Below are 27,081 nucleotides of genomic sequence, written 5' to 3'. Positions count from 1 at the left end.
AATGATCATGAAACAGATACAAAAATCTGAGGCCCAGACCTAAAAAGGGTATGGCGCCATTGATTTATTTTTTTAAAATTGTTAATTATACATGAATTAGAATAATTTAAGAACGTAATAAACAATGTTTTTGAATAATTTTCAAATTAAATGAACAGTAATTAAAGATGTTCTCAAAACATGCTCAAACTTGATATAACTTATTTCAGAGTTATGAGAAATTATAAGTTAAGAACGCTCGAAAGTTTATGGGCACCGTAAATGTGCCAAATTCGGTTTAGTTTCGAGATTTTCGCTATTAAATATTTATACGATGTTCGATGAAGTTTGTGAGTTTTTACTGTGTTCTTTAGAGAAAGGTTTAACACATTCCATAAATTATATTATTTATTATTAATTAAAATAAAGGCATATAGCAACATACACAGATGAAATGAGGACTTTAATATATAGTCTATATGGAAAGAACCAGGAGGAAGGTGGTTAGAAGAAATAGAAGCGAATGGAGATAGCCTTGGACAGAGAGATAGGTCATTGTGAAGGGGCTCAGATCAATAGTATTGAAGGAAGCTAGGATATTCTTTTAACATCAAAAAAAAATTATATAATAATTCTACTTTTCTAATGATTCGAAATTAAACGGGCTTTTATTCTTATTATTGATTATAAATGACAGTGTATTACACGTTTCGGTTGCTCTTAAAAGACCAAGGCATCTTTCAGAGACTTAGTCATGAGGAAAGAAAAGATGGACCAGCCGGAATGTGAACGGATGACCATAAGGTTGAGAGTCGTAGAGAGAGACAACATTGCTCATTGTGTAAATAAATGTTAAATTTTAAGTTCAAACCGACTGAGTAATACCTCTAAAATGACTGTAATTGTAATCAACATATTACAGCAAAGCCGTGCATTTAACATTCTCTTATTTATAAAGCAAGTGTTCATTAACTTTCTCAATAAATTTTAACTACATTATTTTTGTATATGTGGAGGGCTAAAAATTCGTAGGCTAACACATTGTCATACTAGTAATAAAGTAACATGATTCTTCGTTAGCCCAAACTTTCAAAAGTCACGTGTATACCTTTGACAACTGTCTCAAAGGGAACTTTTGTTTGTTTAAAGAAATGGATAAAAGGGACATTCTTGTGTTAATACAGCTTTGCTTTTTGTTGAATAAAAAAATACTATTGAAGCCAAAGCGTGGCTTGATAAACATGATGTGGACTCTGGATCAGTTATTTTGATTCTTCATTTCTTATACAGAAATAGAGTCGTATTCCTTTGCAACCTAATAAATGTCTCTAAGAAACTAAAGTTTTGCTCATATACAAGGGTCCAGGGATTTTGCGACTTGTTGTATCGTTGCGACTGTATCACATTTTTTTTCGTAGAAAATATAGATTTTGTTATTAGATACTCATTTCATTTTATGTTATTAGATGCTTATTTATAATAAAAATACACGTTTTGTGAAGCCCCAACTGAAATTCTAGTTCCGTTCTTGATTATTATTATGATAAAGTATTAAATGATAAAACTTTGTATGAAATCGGAAATATCCATTCCTTTTGATATACGTACTGACCGTCTGTTTGAATCAATATTTTAAATACAGTGTAAAATATTCTTCAGTGGAACTGTACAGGCTATAGGCTAGAAAATCTGGTAAAATGTTATTGCTATAAAACTGTGTCCTCTCCTGAGGTTAGCTACGTTTTCTAATATAGCGATATATGTTAAGAATGTTATTAATTATAGAAACTGTACGAGCCAAGGTTGTACATTTTGCTCACTCAGGCTTTCTTAGTTTTCCAAGCATGGCGATTTCCTAAATCGTCGGAGTTACGCTCCGAGAGTATAGTCAGAAGAAAGTCTTCAACTGTTACGTTGCATTCATTTGTTTCATAGTAATTAACATTTTATTATTTCGCTTCGACCCAGGAACCGTACAGCAACTATAAAACACATACAAAGTTTAGCAAATACTAAATAACAATGTGAATTGATGTTATTACTTATTTTTTAAATTATTTTTAGATGAAAGAAATTCAATATGTTTTCATTAAATTTATAGAACCAAACTTTATTGAATATTAAAGAAAACGATTCTAAAATAAGCTCCGATCTAATTATTCGATCCACTGACCGTATTAAGGACTATGGCAGTCTGATGTATCTCTTTAATATCCCATTTCATAGATTCTGTGAAACCAATTTTAAATCAATTGAAGTTTCATACTTTTATGAAAAAATGAATATTACTTTTAACATTTTTTTAAATTAGTTTTATACAAAGAGTCAGGAAGTATTTTTGATATTATTGTACGTGGTAGTCTAAGTGCGATTTAGCATCCGGAAACCATGGAAAGCTGGCCTTCAGCTTGAGCGAAAAACTCGACGGCGTAGACCAGACACAGAACGCCGATCACCTACAGTAGTTTTTTTAATTAGTTTTAATAATGGAACAGTAAGAAAGTTTTTGGTTTATTGCAAATATGTATGTGTGCATTCAACATTCGGCTTTACGGAAACCGTTTTTCAGGCACAGAAACCATATTTACAAAAAAAGAAACTGAATAATTTCAGTTTAGACTCTTTATGTAACAGGAGGAAAACGGAAAGGCTTACCTAATGTTAAGTGATACCGATGCCCGTGAACACTCTCAATGCCAGAGGGCTCGCAAGTGTGTTGCTAGCCTTTAAGTTAGAACGCTCTTTACTTGAAGGATCGGACGAATTGGATAGTAATGATACCATGATACATGAGTATATATGTGGATGGTAGTAGAATGTTTGTCATGACAAATGTCAAACAACACAAGATCCAAAGTTAGAAGAGGCTAATACCTTTTGACGGGGAAACACACATGCCACACGTAATACAAAAAGAAACACGAACCTGAACAAATTACGTAGCTAACGGCGCTGAACGGTATATATTTTATTTTAAATTTATCTCCACTGCAAATGAGTTTTATAGTATTGCTTATTTACGTTTGTTTTAATAACCATTGCAACGATTACAGCTTTAACTGGTTCTGTTCGTGTATATAAATAATACTTATCAGTTAGAATTACTTTTTTTAAGTAACAGAAGGCAAACGGACAGGCTCACCTGATGTTCAAGGATACGGCCGCCCATGAATACTCACATGTCAAGTGAGTTGCCGGCCTTTTAAGAATTGGTACAGAAATACTTCAGTGTAGTAGTCTTGGGGATGGTGGGCTACAATAAATTATAAACACGACGGGAAGTACAGTTGGCCTACTTAAAGTCAGAGAAACCTATGTTTCAAGAACTCGGTTTCCTAGGAGATATATGCGACGGCCAAGGCCAAGGTTGTTTGCGATACCAAGGTCTAGAACCAGTCTGTTGCACAGATATCCGTCAACAAACGATGCTGAATGCTGTCTCCGACACTATCGACATTTGTGTGTGACAGGGTGAGTTCACTATGCGAAGATATAACAAAGTTGCGATATTGCGTATATTATGTATTGAATATTCTATTTCATTGAAATTAAACTTCTTTATTTTTCAATATTATCTTATTGGTGTTGCACTGTATGGACAATGTATGTATTTTTCATGAATAAATAATAATAATAAAAGCCTATTTTACATACTTTACATTTATATTTCTATCATCTCATTATTTCTATACTGTGTGCCATCTTTTAGCCTCTTCTCTTTGGAAATTTTGCTGTTTCTTTAATCTGATTTATCCACCTTCTAAATTATCTTCCTGTTTTGCGTTTATTATACCTTGTGCACCAATTTTCTGTTCTGTTCTGTTCAACTTGACACTTAACAAATCAAAACCCTGGTTAATTCAAAGAACTGGTGTTTGATTTTTAAAACAATCATTTTTGGCGATGCTTCTTTGTTCAGTGAAATTTTTCCACTGCTACGCTGGTTCATCTATGACTTATCAATATTGTTAATCTGTTCCTTGTCTCAAATAGATATTAAGATGCATTATAAATCCTCAGTATTCAGTTTAAATGGTTATAAAATTAAGATAATAGGAGCCAACTCTATCGAATTAAATAAAGGAAGATAGGTGGCTTGCAGGTGAGAACTAATATCTTATCTCAGTCGATTTTAATTACGACCAATTCAAACAATAGAATATGGCTGCCGTGGAGTAGATTCCGCTATATTTTTTAATTATTTAAATTATTAAGAAATGTATAGTAGACATTTATACATAACAAATATATAATTAATACATGAACACCACGTTTTCAATGTTTGCACAATTGTTCTTTCACGTTACAGCAATAATATTCTTAAATTTTAGTTTGTTAAGTTTGATAAAACTTTAACGTCAACAGTTAGATTTCAATAAAGTAAAATTAAAATACCTTGTAACAAAGCATTGATAGTGGCATAATATTTAGCCGCGTATCTGCCCACTGATGTACTTCCGAACCAATTCGACTAAGGGTCCCTCAAGAAAAGAGCGTACTAATTCATAACAGGCCGTTTACGCACTTGCTAGCCTTCTGGCAATGTGTCCATGTATCACTCAACACCAGGTGAGCATCCTGCCCGTTTGCCTCCTGTTACATAAAAAAGTCAAGCCTCATTTCCTCAAAATTTAAGTCTCTATGTCTTTCCGTATCCACAACCACATATCAAAGTATATAACTCTGAAATTCAGTGGCCACCAATAAACGCCAGTTTTATATATTGGCCCGCCGCCAACCATCACAGAGATGTCGCTGGAGTCGCATTGTGTGTGCCTAATGAGTTTTCAACAATGAATTTACGTTTTGCTAGTCATGAGCGATTATGTACTTAAACCAACCGGGGCAGGTACATATTTGTGTCTATTTCATGATCCTCTATTACCACATTTTTAAATCCACGTAATTGGGTGGGGATACACACTGAAACCACCACGACTAGTCTTGCTACAAAGCCGCGTTACAGAGGCTCCGGTGTCCCCATCGAATTTTACCGGGGCGTCAATGGCAAAACTGTTATCATTCGTCATTTGTTATCTAGTGAAGTTAATGGGGCCAATAAGGGAAACTGTAGCACTGCTGGGCTCCAAACACACAACCTCTAGGGTTACGTCGTTTATGAATCTTAGTTTAAGTTACGGAGAATGGCTTCGGAATGTGAATGAGAATTGTACCAGTTCTTTGCAGCCACATTGAATCCACAGTGAATTTGACACATGACAGCTTAACTATTGGTCAAAGACGAAATCTCAAATCACTACGATCGGTGAAGTTCCTAAATAAATTCGATAATCTCGAAGCAGTATACTCCTGGTATGGATTCATCTTCGAAGATTTACTCAATGTTATCGACAATTGTTTGTTAAAGTTATGTAATCCTTTGATGATTAAGAAAAATAAATAATTTTGATTAAAATGATTTTTAGTTGTTTAATATTAACATAATAAACGTAAAGGAATAATTCAATTGTAGTATATACAATTGAGTTCTTGAGTGGCAAAAACAGGCAGACAGAGAAAGAGATGGGCATACGATATAAAGAGAATAGGAGACACAACTTGGACAAGAAGAGCTAACAATGGAAAATAATGGAAAGAGCCGTCAAAAGCCTATGTGTCACAGGACATGCTGATCACCAAAACCGACACATCTGATGTATTAGATTAAGTTAGGTTAGGTACAACTAGTGTAAAAAAGGCTTTATAATAATATTCAATCATAATATAAAAAAGGTCACATGCAGTCCATTGTATGATCCAGCCTTCCCGCTATTAATAAAACAGTAGGTCCCTAAATATAAATTAATTAATGATTTAAAGATCCAACAAAAGTAGTGGTGACATATTTCTTAATTCCTTCTGGTGTCAGTTAAAATTTTGATGTAAAATATAGGTTATTCGATCATGTTTGTGCACGTCATCGCATATAATACGGAAAATATGTAGATCACCTGTTCATTAAAAATGCATTGTTGCCGAACAAACATTTTTTCAATGTTCCCGGCGAAAATTGTCGATGAAAAATGTTTTTTTCGACCCGTGTTGAGCCACAGGCCTGTTTATTACAGTTGGTCAACAAACAAATGTTACTTGGCAAACATGAATGCAGATTGAACTTACTAGAATTATACTTACTTATTAGAATATAATCAACGGCTCAGATATAAGAGTCTTTCCTCCAACTTTGTTTTGTCCCTTCGGTTGGGTGGAATTAAAGATCTAAGTTGACGCTTGGTACAGAGTACTGGTGACACTAGAGGTAGGTAGTGCTTTTCTAGCTCAACGAATAAGTATTTTTACGTTTGTCTTAATTTTTTATTTTTCAATTTTTAATTGTTTTGATTACTTTGTCAGTTAAGAATATTGAAAGTAGATAAAATATATAGTTCAATAACAATTTGCAGCATAAATTACGTTTATAAATAATGGATGTAATAAATAACTAGAAAAATATGTTTTTATTAAAACAGCCAATACAAGGAAATTAGCGCTATGCCGATAATTTATGGACTCAACAAGCTACAAATATTAGTATAATCTGCTCTTAAAGATGCATATAAAACAGCTTAGCAACATCAAGTGTTAAAATAAAAAATTACTTAATTTTGATTGATAGGTTGTAAAAAAAGTTTAAAGTGTCTTTTAAAGTAATTATGAAATAGCGCTTTATAAGCATAAACTGTTTTTTTTACTCTCTACCAACAATACACTAGTGAATTTATTTTATTCCCTGATAGTTGTATGTAAATTTGATTTTTATCTCTTGTTATTATGAATAAATTGGCGTTAGCTTGTAACAATGTGTTTAAACAAATAGTTTTTGACAAAGTTCAGTTATTAAATGATAAAGAATCAATTGAGAAAGAATTTTTAGAGTTTTCATTGTCTGTTTCTGAGTTGAGGGACTGCACTATTGCCTTATCAACTCTTCATTCGAGATTTATATCACAGCACCTAGTTAAAGGGAGAAAAACCTATTATATAAAGTTCTCGTTTCACGGTGTTTGTAATTAAACTCCTCCGAAATGGCTCAAACGATTTTGGTGAAATTTTGTATAGATATTGGGAAGGTCTGCGAATCGGACAACATCTACTTTTCGTCTCCCTAAATGTTAAAGCTGATATACCCCAAAAAAAATTTTTTTTTTTATGATACAGCATACAAAAATACCGACAACCCTTAATTTTAACCCCTCTACGATCAATCCCTATTTTGTGTTTGTTAAGGATTAAAAACTTATGACTTGAAGTCTGAGGTTTATATAGAGAAATATTTACAGAAAAAGCTAAAAAGTTTTCATTCCGGAAAACTGAACAGTCTAGGGTAGCATAGCAAAATGTTTCACGTTGGTATGTACTAAAAAGATAGGCTAAGTGAAATCACATTAAGTAGAAACGAAGTTCGCGGGGGCAGCTAGTAGTTTATAAAATCATGTTTCATAACTATAAAAAATACAATATTATGCAATTAACACAGTCTAAAAATAATAGGTATTATTTATTTGTATTTACGAAATACTATTTTAAATGTAATTTACATGTAAGCAAAGTTTGAAATAAGGGTTACTCATGACTAATAATTAAATTTTGAATAAACATTAGGAAAGCGTTTGACTTCGAGTCAATCGTGTATCGAACACTCCATAATCATAAATTTTGAATGTGGTCCTGCAAAGTAAAGATATTCACTGAAAATCACCAATAAATAAAAATCAAAAACGTATTGCGGTGATCGGGAGGGTAGTTGCGAGTCTAAATTACCCGCCATTTTGTTGTAAAGAAGCGACAAGCCGGATAAAACCAGTCGTAACTGGGTCAGAATGGCTTTGCAGTCTAGGAGTTGTAAACTAAGTTTTAGTTTAAAATGAAATGGAATTAAATTTATTAAAGTGTTATAATTACGGGACTACTTTCCTAACGACTTTCAGCCCACTGCCAAACGAGGTATTTTTTAATGTTTATGACCAGTACACTTCTTTATATTTTAAATCTCTCCGTCTACTTCATAATCCTGAAATAAAATAGCAAAATACTCTAAGAGTATTTATAATTACGAGAACACTGTAACAGATACAGCCATTTTAAAGCTGAGAACTATCAGGGATTGTACCTCCATTGGATAAATATATATTATTTATTTACATTAATGTATTAATTATGGTTATTTTATTATAATTATTCAGTATCACATATTTTATTTTATTTCCATTTAATAATATGAAGACTGTTATAGCAAGATTAAGATGAATTTTTGAAGACAAACGTAAAAAAGGTGGATAGAAGATATAGAAGCATCAGCAGGAAGCGAATGGAAAAACATAGCCATAAAACCATATTTGGAATCTAGAAAAAGACCTTTAAGGTGCCCATACAGGGGTTCTGATCATTGGTACTAGGAGATATTAGGAGCAAAATCCTAATATCCTAACTTCCTTAAAGTAAAATTAAATATTTATAACAAATATAGCTACAGTACAGTATAGTACATTTGTAACGATTGGAAATATACGGGCATAATTATTAATATAATGCGATCAAATAAAATTCTTTCTTCCTTCTAGAAAAATTGCCTGCCTACCAGACTCATAATCGTGTTTGGTTTGAAGTTCCTCACATCAACAAAAAAAATCGGTTGTCTGTAAAGTCGGTTTACTGACGATAATTGGACGTCACAACGTCATAAGAAAATACTGATGGAATGGTTACATTTTTCAAAAATTTTAATTTTGTTTGATAGATATTTTGTATGCATATATAGTAAATGGAAAACACAATTGTATTGATCAAGTTACATTTATTTGTATGTATAAATACAATAAATACAAAACAGACAACCGATTTTTTTTATTGTTTTTTTCTTAATTTGATGTTTGATGTTATAAAATAATGAAAATGGCAGCTGTTACCAGCGCCATTGCTCGGACATATATATTTTTGTAAGCTGTAGGATTACGAAAGAAATAAATGACTATCGAAAGTGAGAGTCTGAAAAATCTCTCAGCATCTCTAAGACTGCACTTCGTCGTACCGAAATATAAATCAGCATACTTTTCTCTCCCCACTCTAATATATTCACAATCGAATGCCGATAAATTCGCTTAAATTAACACCCCAAGTGCAGAGAGATTTAATATAGGGATAATCGAATGTATTACGATGGAATAAAATTAATGGGAACACTATTCTAAGTATTCTCGAATTCCCTTAAAAGTCATGCCATTACTTTTAAATTTTAGACCTTGAAACTAAGATTTCTTTTTAGAAAAGCATAATAGCTATACAGTGATAGAGGAGACCGGCCGCTTACTTAGGATAACACGCTGTGCTCTTTCCACTTCAATAAGATGACTTTTGGTGCAACCTCCCATATGTATAAACCTTAGTAAGTAGTTAGAGACACATAAATGTCCAACCCATGCCCTGTTACTTCAGACCTCTCTAAAAGACGACTAACAGAACGTTTTGAGCTTTACCACGACCTAAGTTTAAATAATGAATCAAAACAGTTTCGTGGAATGCATAATTTGTAATAAAATCAGAACAAACGCGAACTATCTCGCTCAACTCAAACAAAACTATGAATAAGTACATTTTAAATTTAAATTCTATAAAATATGATAAATTATTATTAAAACTAACTAAATGAGACTGATTCTCAGTTTAACTTAACAGTTAGTTAAATTGTTGAGATAGATTGAACTTTACGTTCTCATTTTAGCTTTAATAAAATTTTGTTAAATTGACGAAACAGTTTTTCTACTTTTTTAAGGCTATGTAACCTTTCTATATTAATTAGTTTAATTAAGAAAAATATTTGTTTCAAAACCTTATAAATAATTTTAAAAAGTAGGTTTTAGGATATATAAGTATCGAAATGCAGTGAAGAAATGCTGTCAGCCTTAAAGATCGACTGCCACAGGGCCCAAACATAATTATTCAAACTCATCATTTTCATTCATAATCTTAGGATAATTTGCTGAAAAATCTATGCATAATAAGAATATTATGGATGCAAAAATATATTCAATATATAATATGTATGATTGCGGTCCGTTTATCGCGAATATCGGGGACAGCTCAGACCCCTGTCGGACCCCTATATTGTTTCATATAAACTACTTGCTGAATGTATACAGAAGTACGGTGCACAAAATATTCGAACTTTATTAACAAAAGAGTTCTCTCTTTCAGGCTTCTATCAGTTGAAGAAAGAACTTCAAATCTCATCAAAATCTTAGTTAGATTCATTAAAATATCTTAAACTATTCTAATGATAACTATTACAACTGCAAGATGAAATCATTCAATTTCATCTGGACAGACCTTGACAGTCCTTGTCATACGTCAAACGTGATATCGACATATTGTATCTTTATTGACTAGTAATTTGAGAATTGTTTCGGACGGACAGACCTGACGCGTAATATCTCAAGGATATCCCTTTTTATTATCATCTGTTACTCATCTACCAATTATTAATAAAGTTTTAACTGTCTCTAGTTTACCATGATCACAGTGTGTTGACGGCATTCTTAGCACATCATGTGTTAATTGACTGTACAGCCTGCTAGCTAGTGGACTGTGAAATGTGTGTTTAATTTTTATATGTATTGAATATCAGGAGTATCTGTATTGTATATGTAATGTATGTATGAGCAAGCTGCACTAGATAACTAAATATATGAGAGGGTGAGTGCACGAACCTAACAATCCTACGAATCCCTAAGCCCTACAGATGTAAATATATAAATAGTAAATATATAAATAAGTACGGGATGTCTGCACCAAGATACCTAAGGTGACAGACGGAGCCCTATTAAAGGTTCGAGGTGGTGGGATTATCTCAAAACGATCGGAAGCGAGAAATGAATACGACAGAGCAATATTTAAATCTGATTTATTGTTCAAAGAAAATATCTTAAATACTACATACACCTTTTCACATAACATATATAATATTATTTTAGTGAGCTGTTGGTGTATTGCGAGTCGTGTCAGGAATTGATCAATATTCGAATATAATATAATTAAAATTTACTCTTCAGCTGATAAGATTTGGAACACGTGAGTCATGTCAGCAGTTGGTCAATGCTCAAATGAAATCTGAAGATTGACCAATAACTAGCCCCGTGACTTATTTAAATTACTTAGTAAGAATTAAGTAGTATGGACCAAGAAAATAACGTAACTTTTTTGCTGATCCTATAAAATATGAAAAATATAAACGATTCCTAGGAATGTGAGTAAATCTAGAGACAAATAGGATTTTCTTAAATTTAATGATAAATTATTGGATTTGTCTGAAATATTGGAATACAAAAAATAAAAGTGTAAATTTATAGCAAGCTTTCGAATTGTTGCACTTTTTAGTCAATGACATTTTATCGTATCGGATTGAAACGCATACTGCGTTTATTTTTAAACTAGAATATAAAAGTACTTGGCAAGAAAAAGGAGTGGAGAGTTTAGTGCCAGTTCTTCTTGTCCGTTCTGTGATTTATTAATATTCAATCACAAATCCTTTCATCCTTTAACTACTAACTGACGTGAGACTGGTCTTAAATTGCCGTGGTCAATAACTTTTTATTTTTCATGCATCCCTTTTTTAGTTTAAGTTTGTTGATTTTGTTCCTGTTTAGTTTTGTCTAAATAACTATATGTGATATAGTATTGTCTTTTGTTAAAATAGCTTTTACACATAAAAAAAAAACACTTTTTGAACGGATTAAAGCTATGTATTATTATTAAAAACTTATAGTTATTTACATAATTCTAAATTTTAAAATTTTTTCGACGTTTCGCGTGCTTTTCAGTGTGCGTGGTCATGGTGATTGAAGACAAAAGGTGTTACATGTCAAAAGTATCACAGGTGCAGAGAAAGTTGTGTTATATGTATTTAATTAATTTTATGTAATAAATGTTTTCCTTCCTTTTCTTATATGTGATATGTATTTTTGCTCACCTTATATTTAATACATTTTTTCCACATAGTGGTGGTGTGGTTGTTAGAAGAGATCTCAAAAGCGATAAGGCTGCCAGTTGCCATCCTTTTAATTTAATTATGTTCAATTTTTATATTGCAATGAAGTAGGTCCACAGAGGTCCACAGATCCGGTCCCTTCCACCGTATTTGACTTTGACCGTATTCGTAGAGCGATTGAAATCGTCAACGTCCAAACACTTTCCGAGCGGCTTGATATGTGGGGTCTCTCTGCATCTTCGACTGCATTTAACTCTGAGAGTGTTCAGAGGAGAAAATCCACCCGTATTACCTCGACGTCCGACGGTCCATTACTGGCAGTTTTTGCTGCTGAAGTATTTCCGAACCAATTCGATTTAGGGTCCCTTAATAAACGATTGTACCAATTAAAAAGCCGGAAACGTGCTTGCCAGCCCTCTGGTATTCTTAGTGTCTATGGGCGGCGGTATCGCATAACATCAGATGAGCTCCTGCCCGTTTGCTCACTGTTATAAAAACTATACTCAGTCCACACCACATTTTCTACTGACTCTTGTTCTACCCGGCTCCAGTGATGTCCTGCTGTAAGTTTCATGCCGTCGGTCAAGATATCAAAAAACTATCGAAAAGATTACACAAAATAGTAAAAATAAATGGAACTCATTTTTTCGACTCATTTAATCTGTGTGTGACTTAAAAGAAGTCGAAATTTTACCTGAACCTGTACAACTTTCGCAGACATCAATATTTGACGGATGGGATGGGGCAAGGGGCTTACAAGAATTAGCTCTTAGCAAGTTTTTTCCCAAGAGATTGATTGATGTGGATTCAGATTCTTTAAAAGTTCGCGTATAAACATTTAGGAAAGTACATTTATACGGCTTTTGGTAAAGTTTGTGTATTTGAGAACAAATGGCTGAATTTACTTTATTGACTGGCAATATGTATGTATAGTAAGTTATTTTTGGGTATTAATGATGGGAAATGATGAAAGATTACTACGAATGTAGGTCAGCTTACGGAGAAAATATTAAGAAAAATATAACAATAAGAATGTTTCTTCTTTGAAAATTTGTGATCATATTTTTTATATTTATGTTTTGGTTTATTTCACACGGATTTGAAAAAAAAAATACTTAAATAAAACAGGCAATAGCGGTTAATATTGGCCTAAGATATCTGTATCTGTTTTATGATATTTTATCCTAAATAAGCAAGTAGATTATGAGGCTTTAGAGACTGAGATACGCGGTCGGTTTCTAAGACCTACTAGACCCAAGGATCTTTTCCGTCACGGTTTAAGTGAGTGTTTAATGTACACGTACACAGAAGAGTCCATTCCTGCACATCCGTGAATCCTGTAGTAGGATAGGACCCGAAAGCTCTACTAGTTTTATACGCTGAATTAATTAGGGCATCTCTGTTTGTATAAGTAAGGACTAAAACTTAAACATAAAAAAGTGTATCATTCCATTAATTTTATTGTTTGCTAAAGTCAACATTTACATTATATATTTTCTGTATTCTCTCTTCTTTCTAGGGCCTCCTGAATATGATAGATAAAAAACAGCAAATTTCACGAACATATTTCGTAACTAACTAGTAATAGTCACTCACCGTTTAAATTCTTATATATAAACGTATGTTTGAATGCTTATATTTTTCATTTACTTGTGCTGACACCACACTCCTTATCCTAAGTCAGTTAAAAAGCAGTCTATGGTAGAGCGTCCATTAACATATCAATACGAACTCCTTCTTAAGCAGTAACTGAAGGGATAAGAAGGGAGCAGAAGCGATTTTAAGTTATTTATTTTACATGCTCAGGTTATCTTGGATTTGTCTCCGAAAGGAAATATCAAATAGAATAAAAAACATTATAATAGCTCTTATTACTATTTAATAATCTTATAATTATACTTACTTTTTAAAATGTATTTAACAGAATAATACCTAGTCTTAGAGCCGTGTTGGCCTAGTGGTTTCAGCGTGCGACTCGCATCCATGAGGTCGTAGGTTCGATCCCCAGCTGTGCACCAATAGAATTTCTTTCTATATTTAACATTAGCTCGAACGGTGAAGGAAAACATCGTGAGGAATCCGGCTTGGGCCTAAACCCAAGTCTACAGTACCTGTTCGATTAACAAATGATAATGAAACAGATACAGAAATCAAAGGCCCAGACCTAAAAAGGTTGTAGTGCCATTGTTTTAATTTTCATTTTTTAATACCTATATAACCTAAATCATGATATGTAGGAGCGCGACAAACGAAAATAGTTCTTCAACATATTTTTTCTGTTGCTTAACGTTAAGCTATCTAATAACTGATCGGGTAGTCCGTTTATTAGCCGCGGTAAATACCTCAACATTCTCTCGCCATAGACGTTGTTTGCTTTTAATGCAAACTTGCTTTATAGCTCGGGTCTGTACGTCGTGCTCAACTTGTTTTTCATGTAATCTCGCAAAAAGTCCTCGACTAGAAGACATTTACGTTTTTTGTTACTTTTTTGCAGTGTTTAAAAGATTTCCTTTGTTCATTTGTATACGAGGGTGTAGGTCGAGCACTTTGTTGAGATACGTTAGGTAAGTTCTACCGTAGATATCTAGACCAGATAAGTAACTAAACTAGACAAGAAACTCACAATCTTCTGTAAACGTTTAACCAATTAAAAAAAAAAATACCAGTTCTGTTTTCTCTAGTTTCTTATTTTTTTCTTTCCTCACTTCTAATAGTGATATCGACACCAAACCTGATCCTAATAATGAGTTTTGGTTCAATCCCAAAATTGCGACATAAGCGCTCAGTAATCGGCTATACTAAAATATATATTTATATTAAACATATCATTATAGAACATTATTGAAGATATGGATTACAATGTGTAAGATTTTTGAAACCTTTTAAGGGTATACCTGTACCAGCTCTCCTATAACAAAGTTAATAGTTAATTCCATAACAAAGTAATATTTTTTTTTCAATTTAAAATTTGTCATTTTTTAAAACTGCTTACAAGTTTTCCTAATTTTTTATTTATTTATTTATAGTATTCACCGTTTATATCCTATAGGCTTATTATATTTTTATAACTTATGGGTAATTCTAACTAATTAAAACAAGAACGCCCAGGCCATCGCGTCGCAAAGCATGCTAAGCCACGCTTAAGCTTATAACTTGTAACGTAAACACTAACCTATGGATATCTGCATCTGACGTTAGATCCGTATTTAGCATATTTAGGTCTAGACTCAGATTTTGGACTTGAATATTAATTCAACTTGTCTGTTTGTATAATCCCGATTTACAATGTGCTGAATATACATTGATAAAGTTTTGTTAGGTTTAATGATTTTCTATTATTGAAATTCTATTTGTGAAATTGATTTGTTTATGTGGTAACTCCTTGCTGAGTTTCGAACCTTAACTGTGCACCAATAGATTGTTTTTATATAATAAATTAACATAAACTCATGGGAACTGTAAAGGAAAACATTCTGAGGAAACCGATACTCTAATACATCCAAAAATTTATCAAACTTTGAATAGGAGACCGATCGCCCTCTTGCCTCAAAATTATCAATAAAAAAGATTAACGAAGTTTTTCTTTCTTTCCTATATAGTAAAGGTATATTCCCTACAGATATCAGTTTTGACCCACAACCGGTGAATACACAAATCAAATAGGAAACCCTCATATAATAACGAAGTTTGTAATTATATACTTACGAAAATGCAAATTTGGCAGCTAATATTTTAGCTTAGCCTAGCCTAGTCTAGCCTAGCCTTAAGATGTACTCGTATGTTAAAATAGGTCAGGCCATTTTACATAATTAAGCAGCACGGCAGCAACGAAATTTTAAAAGAAATTACTTATTAAGGTGTATTTTATGCGAACAGGTAAGGGTCGTAGGGTTTTGAACGACGCGCGGTTATTCTACAATTCATGACTATTTAATGAACCACAAACATTGCGTTTATTTGCAGGCCCTGCATTCGGTACTCGCCGAAACGAAACAATTTGATTAACTATTCAGAAATTATAAAAATATTTATACTAATTTTAGAGCAGAATTGCAACGCTTGCAAGAGCTATTGGCCTAGTGACTTCAGTGCGTTTGTGTGACTCTCATCCCCGAGGTCGTAGGTTCGATCCCCGGCTGTGCACCAATGGATTTTCTTTCTATGTGCTCATTTAACATTAGCTCGCACCGTGAAAGAAAACATCTCGAGGAAACCGGCTTGCCTTTGACACAAAAAGTCGACATGTGCGTCAGGCACGGAAGGCTGATCACTTGCTTGCCTATTCGATTAACAAATGACCATGAAACAGATACAGAAATCTGAGGCCCACACCTAAAAAGGCCACACCATTATTTATTTTAATTGCCACGATTATAGCACTTACGCCTTGCCATGAAACATATATTTAGTATCAAAAATCAGAAAAACATTGATCACCATATACTAATAAAACCGATATAAAATCCAATCGCCTCCTGCATGCAATGCCTAAAAGTTACGGAATTTGTCATGAGCTGACAAACAATGAATTTCGTTGGACAAACTTAAAGTGGGACATTTTTAACATTTATATTTCGGATTTTAGTTTGAGAGTTTTTCAGAATTTTCACAAGAACTACAAGGGATACATTCTAAATAATATTTATTTTACACATATTTTATAATAAAATTTCTAAGTGTCTGTATTTGTAACTTAAGTTTAGAATCCGCGTGTGATGATTCGCTGATTCTAGAGGTTCGAAGAACCTTTAAAAGTATTAATTATTATTCTTTTTTGGGACTGAGGTGCAGACTAGTCTCTGGCAGAATGACCAGCTCTGTGGAACAACTCTGCTTCTCAGCATAATACTGAGCTAGGGCCAATTACAACCACAGCACACACTTTTTCTTAAAAAAAAAATGTTATCTCTCATTCTTTTTCATTTATTTTTATTATTAAAAATGAATGGAATTATTTTTGATTATTGTTATTTTATGTGTTTCTGTATGTGTGTTTTGTTAGTAATAAATGTAATGTCTTTATCTAAAAGTCATTTTCATTATATAATTACAGTGCCACATACTTTTCTTGGCCGGCGGTTGAAATTGGTACCGTCGCCATTTTGATGCGTACATAAATAATTTTACTATCCACAAATATCTAATAAAAATTCAACTAAAATGTATTTTTTTTATTTCTTGCTTTAGTTACAATTTTTTAATTATCGAACGGCTCTGATTGCTAGGTACTATGTGCTAGGTACCTATATATCATATCTATTAGGATAGGTACCTAGCACATAGTACCTAGTACAGTACAGGTAACATATCCTAGCATATCAGTTGTTCATGAGTTTGTGTCACATTTATAGCCTAGAGTTGTTTTTTATAGATACTAGTATACATACTTTTATTGACATTTCAATAAATTATTATGTTAGCCTAATGTTTAGGTTAATTTTAATTTACTGGCAATACTAATATCCCTGACAGCGACGCTCTTACCGGCCAATAAAAGTATAAGACACTGTAAGACAGTATACTGTATAAGTATTAGTAGTGTCGTTGAAAACGTCAGATTTTTTGTTCTCTTTAAATTCATAAATGCTTCAATCTATGTCCATGTTAAAGAGAGCTTCGTAGAGCTATTGTGACTTGACCTTATCACTGCGCAGAATCAACAACTATATTCCAGCAGGTATCCTATATCGGGATTGAAATAAGAGAATAATGAAAAGATGTAAATAACATATACGTTTTAATTCAATTGCTGATTACACATGAGCATTACGTAATATCAAAGTCACATCTGGAATTATCGAACAATTTACAACCTTAATTTCATATGATGTGAATACAATTTACAATGAGCGTTTGCGAAATTGATTTTATCAACGTACTTAAAGTAGTTTTATCCGTTAAACACGTGGAATACAGTGTTTTGTAACGTGATTTTGACCAGATAAAATTGTCTTCATTACGAGTCAGAGTCGTTCATTACGAATTAACGATTATTTAATCCTTTTAAATTAGTTCTTTAAAAAAATCAGTCGTTAACTTAATGTATCTGAGTTTTTTTTACAAATTTAATTATTAATCTGTGATTATAGGTAAATAAACGACTCTGAGTACACTATAAATAAATTTTAGTAAAAATAGTTATAATAACATTGATAATAATCAATTATGACTAAATTTAATTACAAAATCATTTTAACATAACGAATGTAAAATTATTTAACAAAATGATTACTGAATTTACGTATATATTTATCTAACATTTTATTTTAGAAATATTGACAATATGTTTTGAACATTCGATTAATTTAGGTGGCCTAGTGAGCTTGGGTCGTTTTATTTATATTTACAACTGGTAATGAATAAAGAAGAGCAACACGTCAGTTGGCTCTTGAATTGTCGAACAAAAGTAATATGATAATAGTTTATATATATTACGAATATAGTAAATCTTTACGTGGTTTTGTCATTCTTTAAATTCGTATTTTCATATCGGAAAATATCCTCTTACCTAGTCTGATTACACCGTTTTTATTAAAGAACTTATTCGTCCCATTCTGAAATTTTTGATTACAGTGTGATGAAGATATAATAAAGTGATACGCTATCAAAACCCACTAGGCATCCCTACTTAGCCTACATGACAAGCTCTTGAAACACACATTTACACATACTCAATGTATGCAAATTAATTTAATGGTTTACTAAAAGTATCAAAATCGAATAGGACAAAGATTATCTAGGGATTAAATTAAAAACATAGGTATGGACTTTGATTATTTTAATTATTTGCAACTAAACATTTATGTATCGCAAAAATTATTTCAAAAGAGAGATTTGTTAAGTGAAAACTGAAATTTATATTTACACTGAATTTCATCAAATTTCGTTATAAAATTTAATAAGTACCACATAATGTTTTTGAAGTTTACATGTTATGATCTTTTTCGTGATACAATAAATGTTACTGAAAAGCCTTATTCTAAAGAAATATTCGTTTTAATTATAGATTTGGCAATACCTTAAGTTATTTTATTCTCAAAATGGCGTAAAATTATAAGGCACGGTTTGAGTACTTGACTAAATTTTATTTTAATTTAATATAGAAGGACGTATGACGACTACGATGTCTAAAGGTTAGCAAATATACGAGATAATCAACAAACTTTGGCACTTTACATTCAACTATTCAAGCGAAGTCACACTCGAAAATAATACATTTGATATGTTCACAATCGGATTCAAAGGAAAAAGGAAACAAAAATAAAACAAAAGAAAATAATTCGCTCATTTTTATTTCAATGCAAAATGTAACATTATAGATTTTTGTATATTCGTATTCGTCATTGGATGGATTCCCGATTTTCCAATAACATTACGTGTCACATTTACGTTTTCGAAATTCTTAATCAAAAGAAAATTAAAACGAAACAAATATAGCTTAACTTAAATATTAATTATAACTTTGGTATCTGTATTAAAACCGATTATTTTTTGTATTAAAAAAGCTAAAAGAAACTACAATATTGTATTATATTTACAAATAAACGCAAGCGGAGTATAAATTAAAAAAAATAAAACTTATTATTATTGTCAGTTCGCAATTGAGTATTATTATTATTTACACGAAATTACAGAGAAGATAACTATTGTATAATATAAAATATACAAAGTGGAGATGTACAAATAAACAGTTGGCGAATTAAATTACTCATTTCTAATTGATCTTAATAACAATAAATGCATTACAACGCTAAAACGCTAGACCATCGAAACAAACTTCAACTCTGGGAGTAATTTAAAATTTCCCCAATAAATTTTGTTAATACAATCAAAATTAGTAACAATTCTATTCTAAAACTTAAAGAGATCTTTCGAGGGAATCGTTAAAATCGACAAGCGATCTTAGAACTTATTAGATCAAAATTAATTACAATATAACAATCGATTTAAAGACGCCAAATAGCAAGAGACGTCATTCCTAGTGAAACAGAACAATTCGTGAACGATACGAGTATCTTTGTATCACCCGGCTTTTGCTATTTTGCACCGTTAATGCCTTATGTCTTTTGGACGTCCTAATACAATAATAATTGTAATGATAAGTCAGTCAAACGTACGAAGGCTACCACAGTATGACCTTTTGACATATGTTTTGACAGCTGTCGACTGTCATTTTGCAAATCAAAATAGTACATACCGACATCCTTGTAATGAGCAGTTTGGATACCCCACGTTAAAGGTCTTTGTAAACTAGAAATTTCCGTAGAGGTCACGATTTTCCAGGCAAAACTCCGTTGACCTATTTATATTTCTGGTTAAGTCGACCCTCGACCTCACATTAGCTGTACAGTAGCCTCCATAACAAAATTACACCGAAAATCAATTCGGGAGTTCCTATCTAAATACCACGGACACAGTTCTGGTATCACAAATGAATTAATGTCTATCTAAAATTGTAACTAGTCTTTATTTACACTTCACATCAAACCTCACTTCAGTTTACACGACGTGCGTTTCACTTCGCTTATTATATGATTCGTCGATGGTGACGTTTTGTTTTTTCTCTTTTTTAATTGTCCCGTACTGGGGGACGTCCGAGGTTAAGTTTTGCACGGTTAAGATTTGATTTGAGTTCTGTGGCGTGCTGGATGAAATGGGGCTGCCGTAGCCGTATTTGTGTCGAGATGGGTCTTTCAGTATTGATTGTGGCTGCTTCACGGACGGCGTCTGGTTCATTTGTATGTGCTGAAACGGAAATATCTGTTAAAATTGGAGTCCTGATTTTTAAAAATATATATTTGTCTATTAATCAATAAGTATATTTCTTAACTAGTACTGGTAATCCAACTGACAAGGAATGTACGTTTGAACTAACTAATTAAAAAAAACTAATTACAGTATTGTTTCTTGGGAACGAACCTGCTGAACAAACCCGGGACTCGAATCATTTGTAAGGCGTTATTCATTTAGATTAGATGCTTTATACGCGAGTATATAGTATTAGAGTATAAAACTCTTAAAACGCTCTTTTCATAGAAAATCTTATACCATACCAAAACAAGCACTCAATGAAACATAAATAACCAAAGGTAATATTTTAAATCTCTGTAACAAATAGCGAACAATCCCTAAACACCAATATTCTACGGGCAAATTGTGCTCAAACAAAAAAATTAGGACACGAAAAAAGCATTCACTATTTCCACATGTATTTTACATAATTTAGACTGTTTTAGCTTTGCGTATGTTTTTATACTTTTTCTACATAATATACTTATGCAAACGAGTGCGGGGAACTAGAACCGGAATAAATATGTGATATAAAGCCTGCGAGTTTTGTATGAGATATTATAGTCTGTATTGTAACAATTCAAAATAAAAATGCGGTGTAACGTCCTGCTGCAACTTGAAAATATCTATGGAATTATATTTCTATTTTTATAGCTATTAAATTAGCAATATTATATGGTCTATTCGTTGATTTTAATAGATTTTTGTGTATACATTCTCATAAACAACTTCTTATACGTAATCTTAGATAAGATTCTACAGCTTATTTAACTTAAGTAAGTGCATATCAAATATACGACACGCAATATATATATATAAGTATATACACACAATGCTCATCCAGCGACTTTGTTTATCTTGTCGAAGCCGCGTACAAATTATTTTAAGAAGTCTATTAAGAATCAGGGAGTTCAATTATTTAACATATTACCAACTATACGCCACGTTTAACGAAGTAAAAGGACATTAAAATACATATCAGACTAAAATTAGGACTGCTGCCTGAGTGTGATGTCTACCTCGTTCGGACATATTAAATTTCTCATGTAAAAGAATAACATTTAAATAATGAAAAATTAAGTTCTTTTAGCATTATAATAAAATTAATAAAGAAGGCGATTCAAAACATTATTAAAAATAGTTTAATAATAGTTTAAACATTAAACGCCAGTTTATTGTCTATATCCATAAAGCAAATCCCAACAAAGTACCAAGCCTTCAGAACTAATGAAGGGTTCAATAATTCCACGAGCACGTCTCGTGTCATTGAACTGTTAAAACATTGTTAATTCATAACCGACTCGGCAAAATAATTGGATGACCACTTAACTGTAAAACAAATATTTCCTGGTATTCCGATGCTTTCATTATCTATAATAATAGTGCAATATTATTTTTCTTTGACTTTGTAAGTTTACAATAAAGGAATAATAATATAACACAACAATGGAGTGAAGTTGATAGCTTTGCCTTCCTTAGTTTCCTACTTGAATGATTTTATTATTATCTGCGACTCCAACCTAGAATTTTTGAACGCATCTAATAAGCCAACTTAGTTGATTATTTTGAGTTATTATATTTAATAATTTCAGTCTAATTATCTTAGGGATTTTCATTCTTTTGGTGAATAAAAACAAATTACCGTGTAAAGGAAAAATCTATCTAAAATAATATCATTAAATGATATTTGCTTTCATCCAAGAACAGTACACTCAAGAATTATTGATACAAGTTTTCCTTGTAGGAAATGGTTTTCCGGAAAACACAATTGCTGTTACAATATTCTTTAGAGTGTTATCTAAACTAGTATCAGGTTGGTTTTTCTTTCAACATCAATTGGTTAATATAAATAGCTATACTTTTATATGAACTTCAAGTACCTACAATAACGGTGTAAACTTTTTTAATTGCCAATTTTTAACTGTCAATAGAAATAATTTAGGAAATATTCAACTGGTACATGGTTGAGTGAATAATCAGGATTGTGATTTTTTTAATAAAAGCTTGTTCCCTAAATCGCTTTATCTGACTTAGATATACATACATATAATTTAATGTCTCGGATAATAAATTTAGATACATTTCTGGACATTTGTTAAACACTGAGAGAATTATCATACCCAAATATTGTCCAATACAATATCACAAATTGTCAAACTGATTCCCTCCCTTTTTAAAATCAGTCAAAAAAAAGAATGTATTATCCAATACATTCTTTTTTTTGACTGATATCCATACTACCATCCATGATACCATGACTACATATCCATGTAGGTAATGATTTCTTGGACTGGAAATGTGTCCTTCTTGTATATCTCTAGATAAATGTTCAATTAATTCGTCATGAAATTACATTGTATATGTAAAAATAATGAAGTGAAAGTATTTCTGTTATTGATATAAGTATATAGGTACATAATATCTCTCTTGAGTACGGCTGCGAGGTTCTTAAAAGTAATTAAGCCCGCTTAGGATTTTAATTACTCAGTACCATGATAATAATATAGAGCAAAATTACCTGTGTGCAATTTCCTGGGTGTAAAACTGTGACGTCAGGCGGTGGTACGGCCATTTTGTCGAACCTCTGCCGTCTTAGCGTACCGCCCGTTGATTGACGATCTAGTGCTATAAAAATGATTTTAAATAACAATCTATATATGGTATTGTCTTTGGTTAACATAGCTTTTACACATTGAAAGAAAACAAGTTTTTAACCGGATTAAAGCAATTTGTATTATTATAAACTTATAATTATTATACATAATTTACGTAGGTGCGTGGTTACGGTGACTGAAGACAAAAGGTGTTGAATGTCAAAAGTATCACACCTATAGAGAAAATGTGTTATCTGTATTTATTTCCCCGGAGTTGGTATCGACGGTTGCTTACGGATTATAATAATACAAATAGCTTTAATCCGGTAAAAAAATTGTTTTCTTTCAACAATCTATATAGTTGTGTTTATTACTATGGTTACCATGGTAACAGACTATAGTCCACGTTTTGTAAACCTCTTCAAGTAAGCCCTTTATAAACTTTACATTTTAAAAAGCTTCGTTATACGTTAATAATTATGAGTTTTCCAACCTAAAGTAATTATTGTTCCTTTTTGGAATCGTACCATCCCTGCGGCCTTAATAGCGATTCTTATTTCAATATTTTATATAACATAACATTGGTGCACTACAACCTTTGAACATTTGTCAATCTTAAAAGCAAGTGGGTGATCAGACTCCTGTAACTGATACAAGCCATCGACTGTTAGACCCAAGGTAGGCCGTTTTCCTAACGATGTTTTCCATCACCGGTCATGGCAATGTTAAATGCGCACATAGAAAGAAAACCCATTAGTCGGAGATCGAATCTACGGCCTCAGAGAAGAGAGTTGCATGATGAAGTCACTAGGCCAAGACTGCCCCATTCAAAATCAAAATCATATAATATGTAGTTTTACTACAACTCATAGTGATGTACAGCTTGCTAGCCTTGTATTGAGAGTTAGGAGTAATGTATTGTATATGTAATGTATGTATGAGCAAGCTGCACTAGACAACTGAGTCTAGTGCAACTGCAATATGAGAGGGTAAGATGTAAGAACCTAACAACCCTACGGATCCCTAAGCCCTACAGACGTACCCTAACACATAAACAGTGAATATGTAAATAAGTACGGAATGTCTGCACCAAGAGACCTAAGGTAACAGACAATATCTTAAATACTACTTACATCTATTCACCCAAACATAATATTATTATTGTTAGCTGTTGGTGTAGCGCGAACCCGTGCAGTTGATCAATATTCAAATGAAACCTGAACAGTAAGGTTGATGATATCGCTGAAAGAACTATACTGAAGCTGGTGTTTTGTGATTAGTAACACGAGTGCCAGTGTATTTTATTCTTATTTTAGTCAGCAATTAAAATCAATTACAGTTAAATATATATCTGTTATGTAAACAAAAGAAAGAAAAAAACACTCACCATCAATGCAGTTGAGGGGCGGCGTGGCGAGGTGCGAGGGCGAAGGCACGCCACCGTTGGACAGAGGCTTGTGCGCGTACTGCTGCGGCGGAGTCGGCGTACGACCTGCCTGCTGCTGTTATATTTAAGCTTTTTAGATTATTTGGACAATGGATTATTTAAATGTAACTAATAATAATCAATGGCGCTACAACCTTGTTAGATCTGGGCCTCAGATTTCTGTATCTGTTTCATGAACATTTGTTAATCGAATAGGCAAGTAGGGCCGTCAACTTTTTGGGTCTAAGGCAAGCCGGTTTCCTCACGATGTTTTCCTTCACCGTTCGAGCGAATGTTAAATGCGCACATAGAGAGAAAATCTATTGGTGCACAGCCGGGGATCGAACCTACGACCTCAGGGATGAGTGGCATGTTGAAGCCACTAGACCAACACTGGTCTTAAATGTAACTAGTTTCAATTAAAACAATAATTATTAGCAATATTACATCGGCTATAATCAGATAGATATTCTCGAAGATTTTACTAACAAACATTTTCACTAAAGTGTCGAATACGTGTATTATTAATTCCTCTTACACAATACAATTATTATATAAACGAAACCATTGATTCCATGTCTGTGTCGATTGCAGCCAAACAAGTGATCTATTTTGTGAATTGTAACGTGTCTTAGTAATGACATTATTGCTAAATAAATTTAAAAATTACCTTCCTTAAATAAATACCTGTTGTAAATATTCTCCAATTAAAGGTGGATACGAGAGATATCTGTCGGATGACATGTTGTAGTAGGACCCGTCCAGCGGGGGCATGGGGCTGGGGGCCGGGACGTAGTTCTGTTTGCCTGTGAAACGAATAACTGTATAGTGATATGTTAGTTAAGTTTCAAAGTGTACCCCACAGTCATAAAGAATATACAATTGTAAATCTAAGCCACTCCAGTTAAATTACAAATTTATTTTTCGCACAGAAGATTTATATATATATATATATATATATATAAAGATTATTATCCAAACGAATATCTTGAATCAAAGGCTGCAAAGGAACTTTATGAAATTAGTTGTAAGTCAACATTATTCCGAACGGGTACGACTTAGAAAGATCGTAGCTTTCTTAAAGGCCAGCTACGCACTTGCGTTATACTAAGCCTGGTCTTTTGCTTCCTGGTCCATAAAGCACATAATCGATGTATATAACAGAAATGTTACCTGCGCTTCTTCCCAAAGTACTATGGCCACTGATGTCCTTATGCCTATGGGGGTGCGGCAAGGTCCTCGCGTGGTCCCCTTCATATACCGCGTAGTTGGGAGGAGGGTAGTCCAGTGGAGGAGGGATCAGCCCCTGCTCGTCCATTAGGTAGGCTTCCGTCTGTACAAAATATTACGTTGTGCATATTATGATTATTGTATATATGCACCGGGCTTCGCGGATGCGTGGCAAATGGTAAAGCCCGTCAGTATTGGTTAAGGCCACGGAATTTAAAAAAAAAATTAAGGAATTTATGGAATATTGGTTTCTCTTTACTCTTTTAACCAAAGTAATCTTTCATCCCTTTCTGACAGATTTTATCTTTGCTGTGGTGAAAAGAGACAAGATGAGTACAAACAAAAATGGGATATGAATTTAGGCCTTGTACACTTATGAACGTCAAAAAAGAAATATACATTAAATGCTTCTAATTTTACATTTACTGCCAGTTCTCAATCAAAATATAAATAACCCAAGTTAAGCTTCTCTAGCAGTTTAAAAGTTCAGGAATCCTGAGACTAAAGAATAACTGTACGTTGTCATTTAACACCTTCGTCTTCAGTCACCGTGACCACGCACACTGAAAAGTACGCGAAACGTCTGTTTTGTACGGGAATTATGTAAGTAACTATGTACGTTGTCTACCTGGTTCAACATATGCCTATTTGGCATAATGGGCACTTCGGGTATCGGAGGTGGCTGACCATCACCATCTTGAGAATACGTCTCCGACTTTTCCGAGACAGAGCTTAGAGTTTCACCCGTCATCGTGTCGTTGTAGGATGAAGGCGCATACATCTCTATGGTGGCCGACTTTGACGATTGACCGGCTTGTTCTGAAACCGAATTGTCTTTGAAATGTATTTTCAGGGGAGTGAGAGTTAGATTGTTTCTCAGGGGGATTGATACGTTCAAGTATTTAGTAGTTCGGGTTTAGTAGTTAGGTCAGATTTTTAATCGCTCGGTGAATGTATAATATGAGGGAGATCGTAGATCATTCGTTTTTAACTATGTAAGTAAGTACTTATTGTTGTTTAAATAAATATACATCGATCGGTAAATAGTTCTAACAGTAGAAGACGTACGTATTATTAATGAA

General features: G+C 32.9%; 1 protein-coding gene across 2 annotated transcripts in view; it reads right to left on the bottom strand.

Annotated features, from left to right (window-relative positions):
• Positions 1–19,515: 19,515 nt before the first annotated feature.
• The window catches only part of LOC123720382 (nephrin), a 138,142-nt gene continuing 130,576 nt past the window's right edge, over positions 19,516–27,081 (bottom strand). For both annotated transcript variants that reach the window (XM_045676968.1, XM_045676967.1), the window contains exons 24-29: positions 26,628–26,818; positions 25,943–26,102; positions 25,457–25,575; positions 24,731–24,845; positions 23,268–23,374; positions 19,516–20,704 (exon numbers count right to left, since the gene is read on the bottom strand). In XM_045676968.1, coding sequence (XP_045532924.1) covers positions 20,459–20,704; positions 23,268–23,374; positions 24,731–24,845; positions 25,457–25,575; positions 25,943–26,102; positions 26,628–26,818 — 938 coding nt within the window. In that variant the 3' untranslated portion in view covers positions 19,516–20,458. The remainder of the gene's footprint in view (positions 20,705–23,267; positions 23,375–24,730; positions 24,846–25,456; positions 25,576–25,942; positions 26,103–26,627; positions 26,819–27,081) is intronic.

This window comes from Pieris brassicae, chromosome 2, assembly GCF_905147105.1.
Source record: "Pieris brassicae chromosome 2, ilPieBrab1.1, whole genome shotgun sequence".
NCBI classification, from domain to species: domain Eukaryota; kingdom Metazoa; phylum Arthropoda; class Insecta; order Lepidoptera; family Pieridae; genus Pieris; species Pieris brassicae.
Note: the sequence above shows the minus strand (reverse complement) of the source record. Positions and strands in the feature narration are given on the sequence as shown.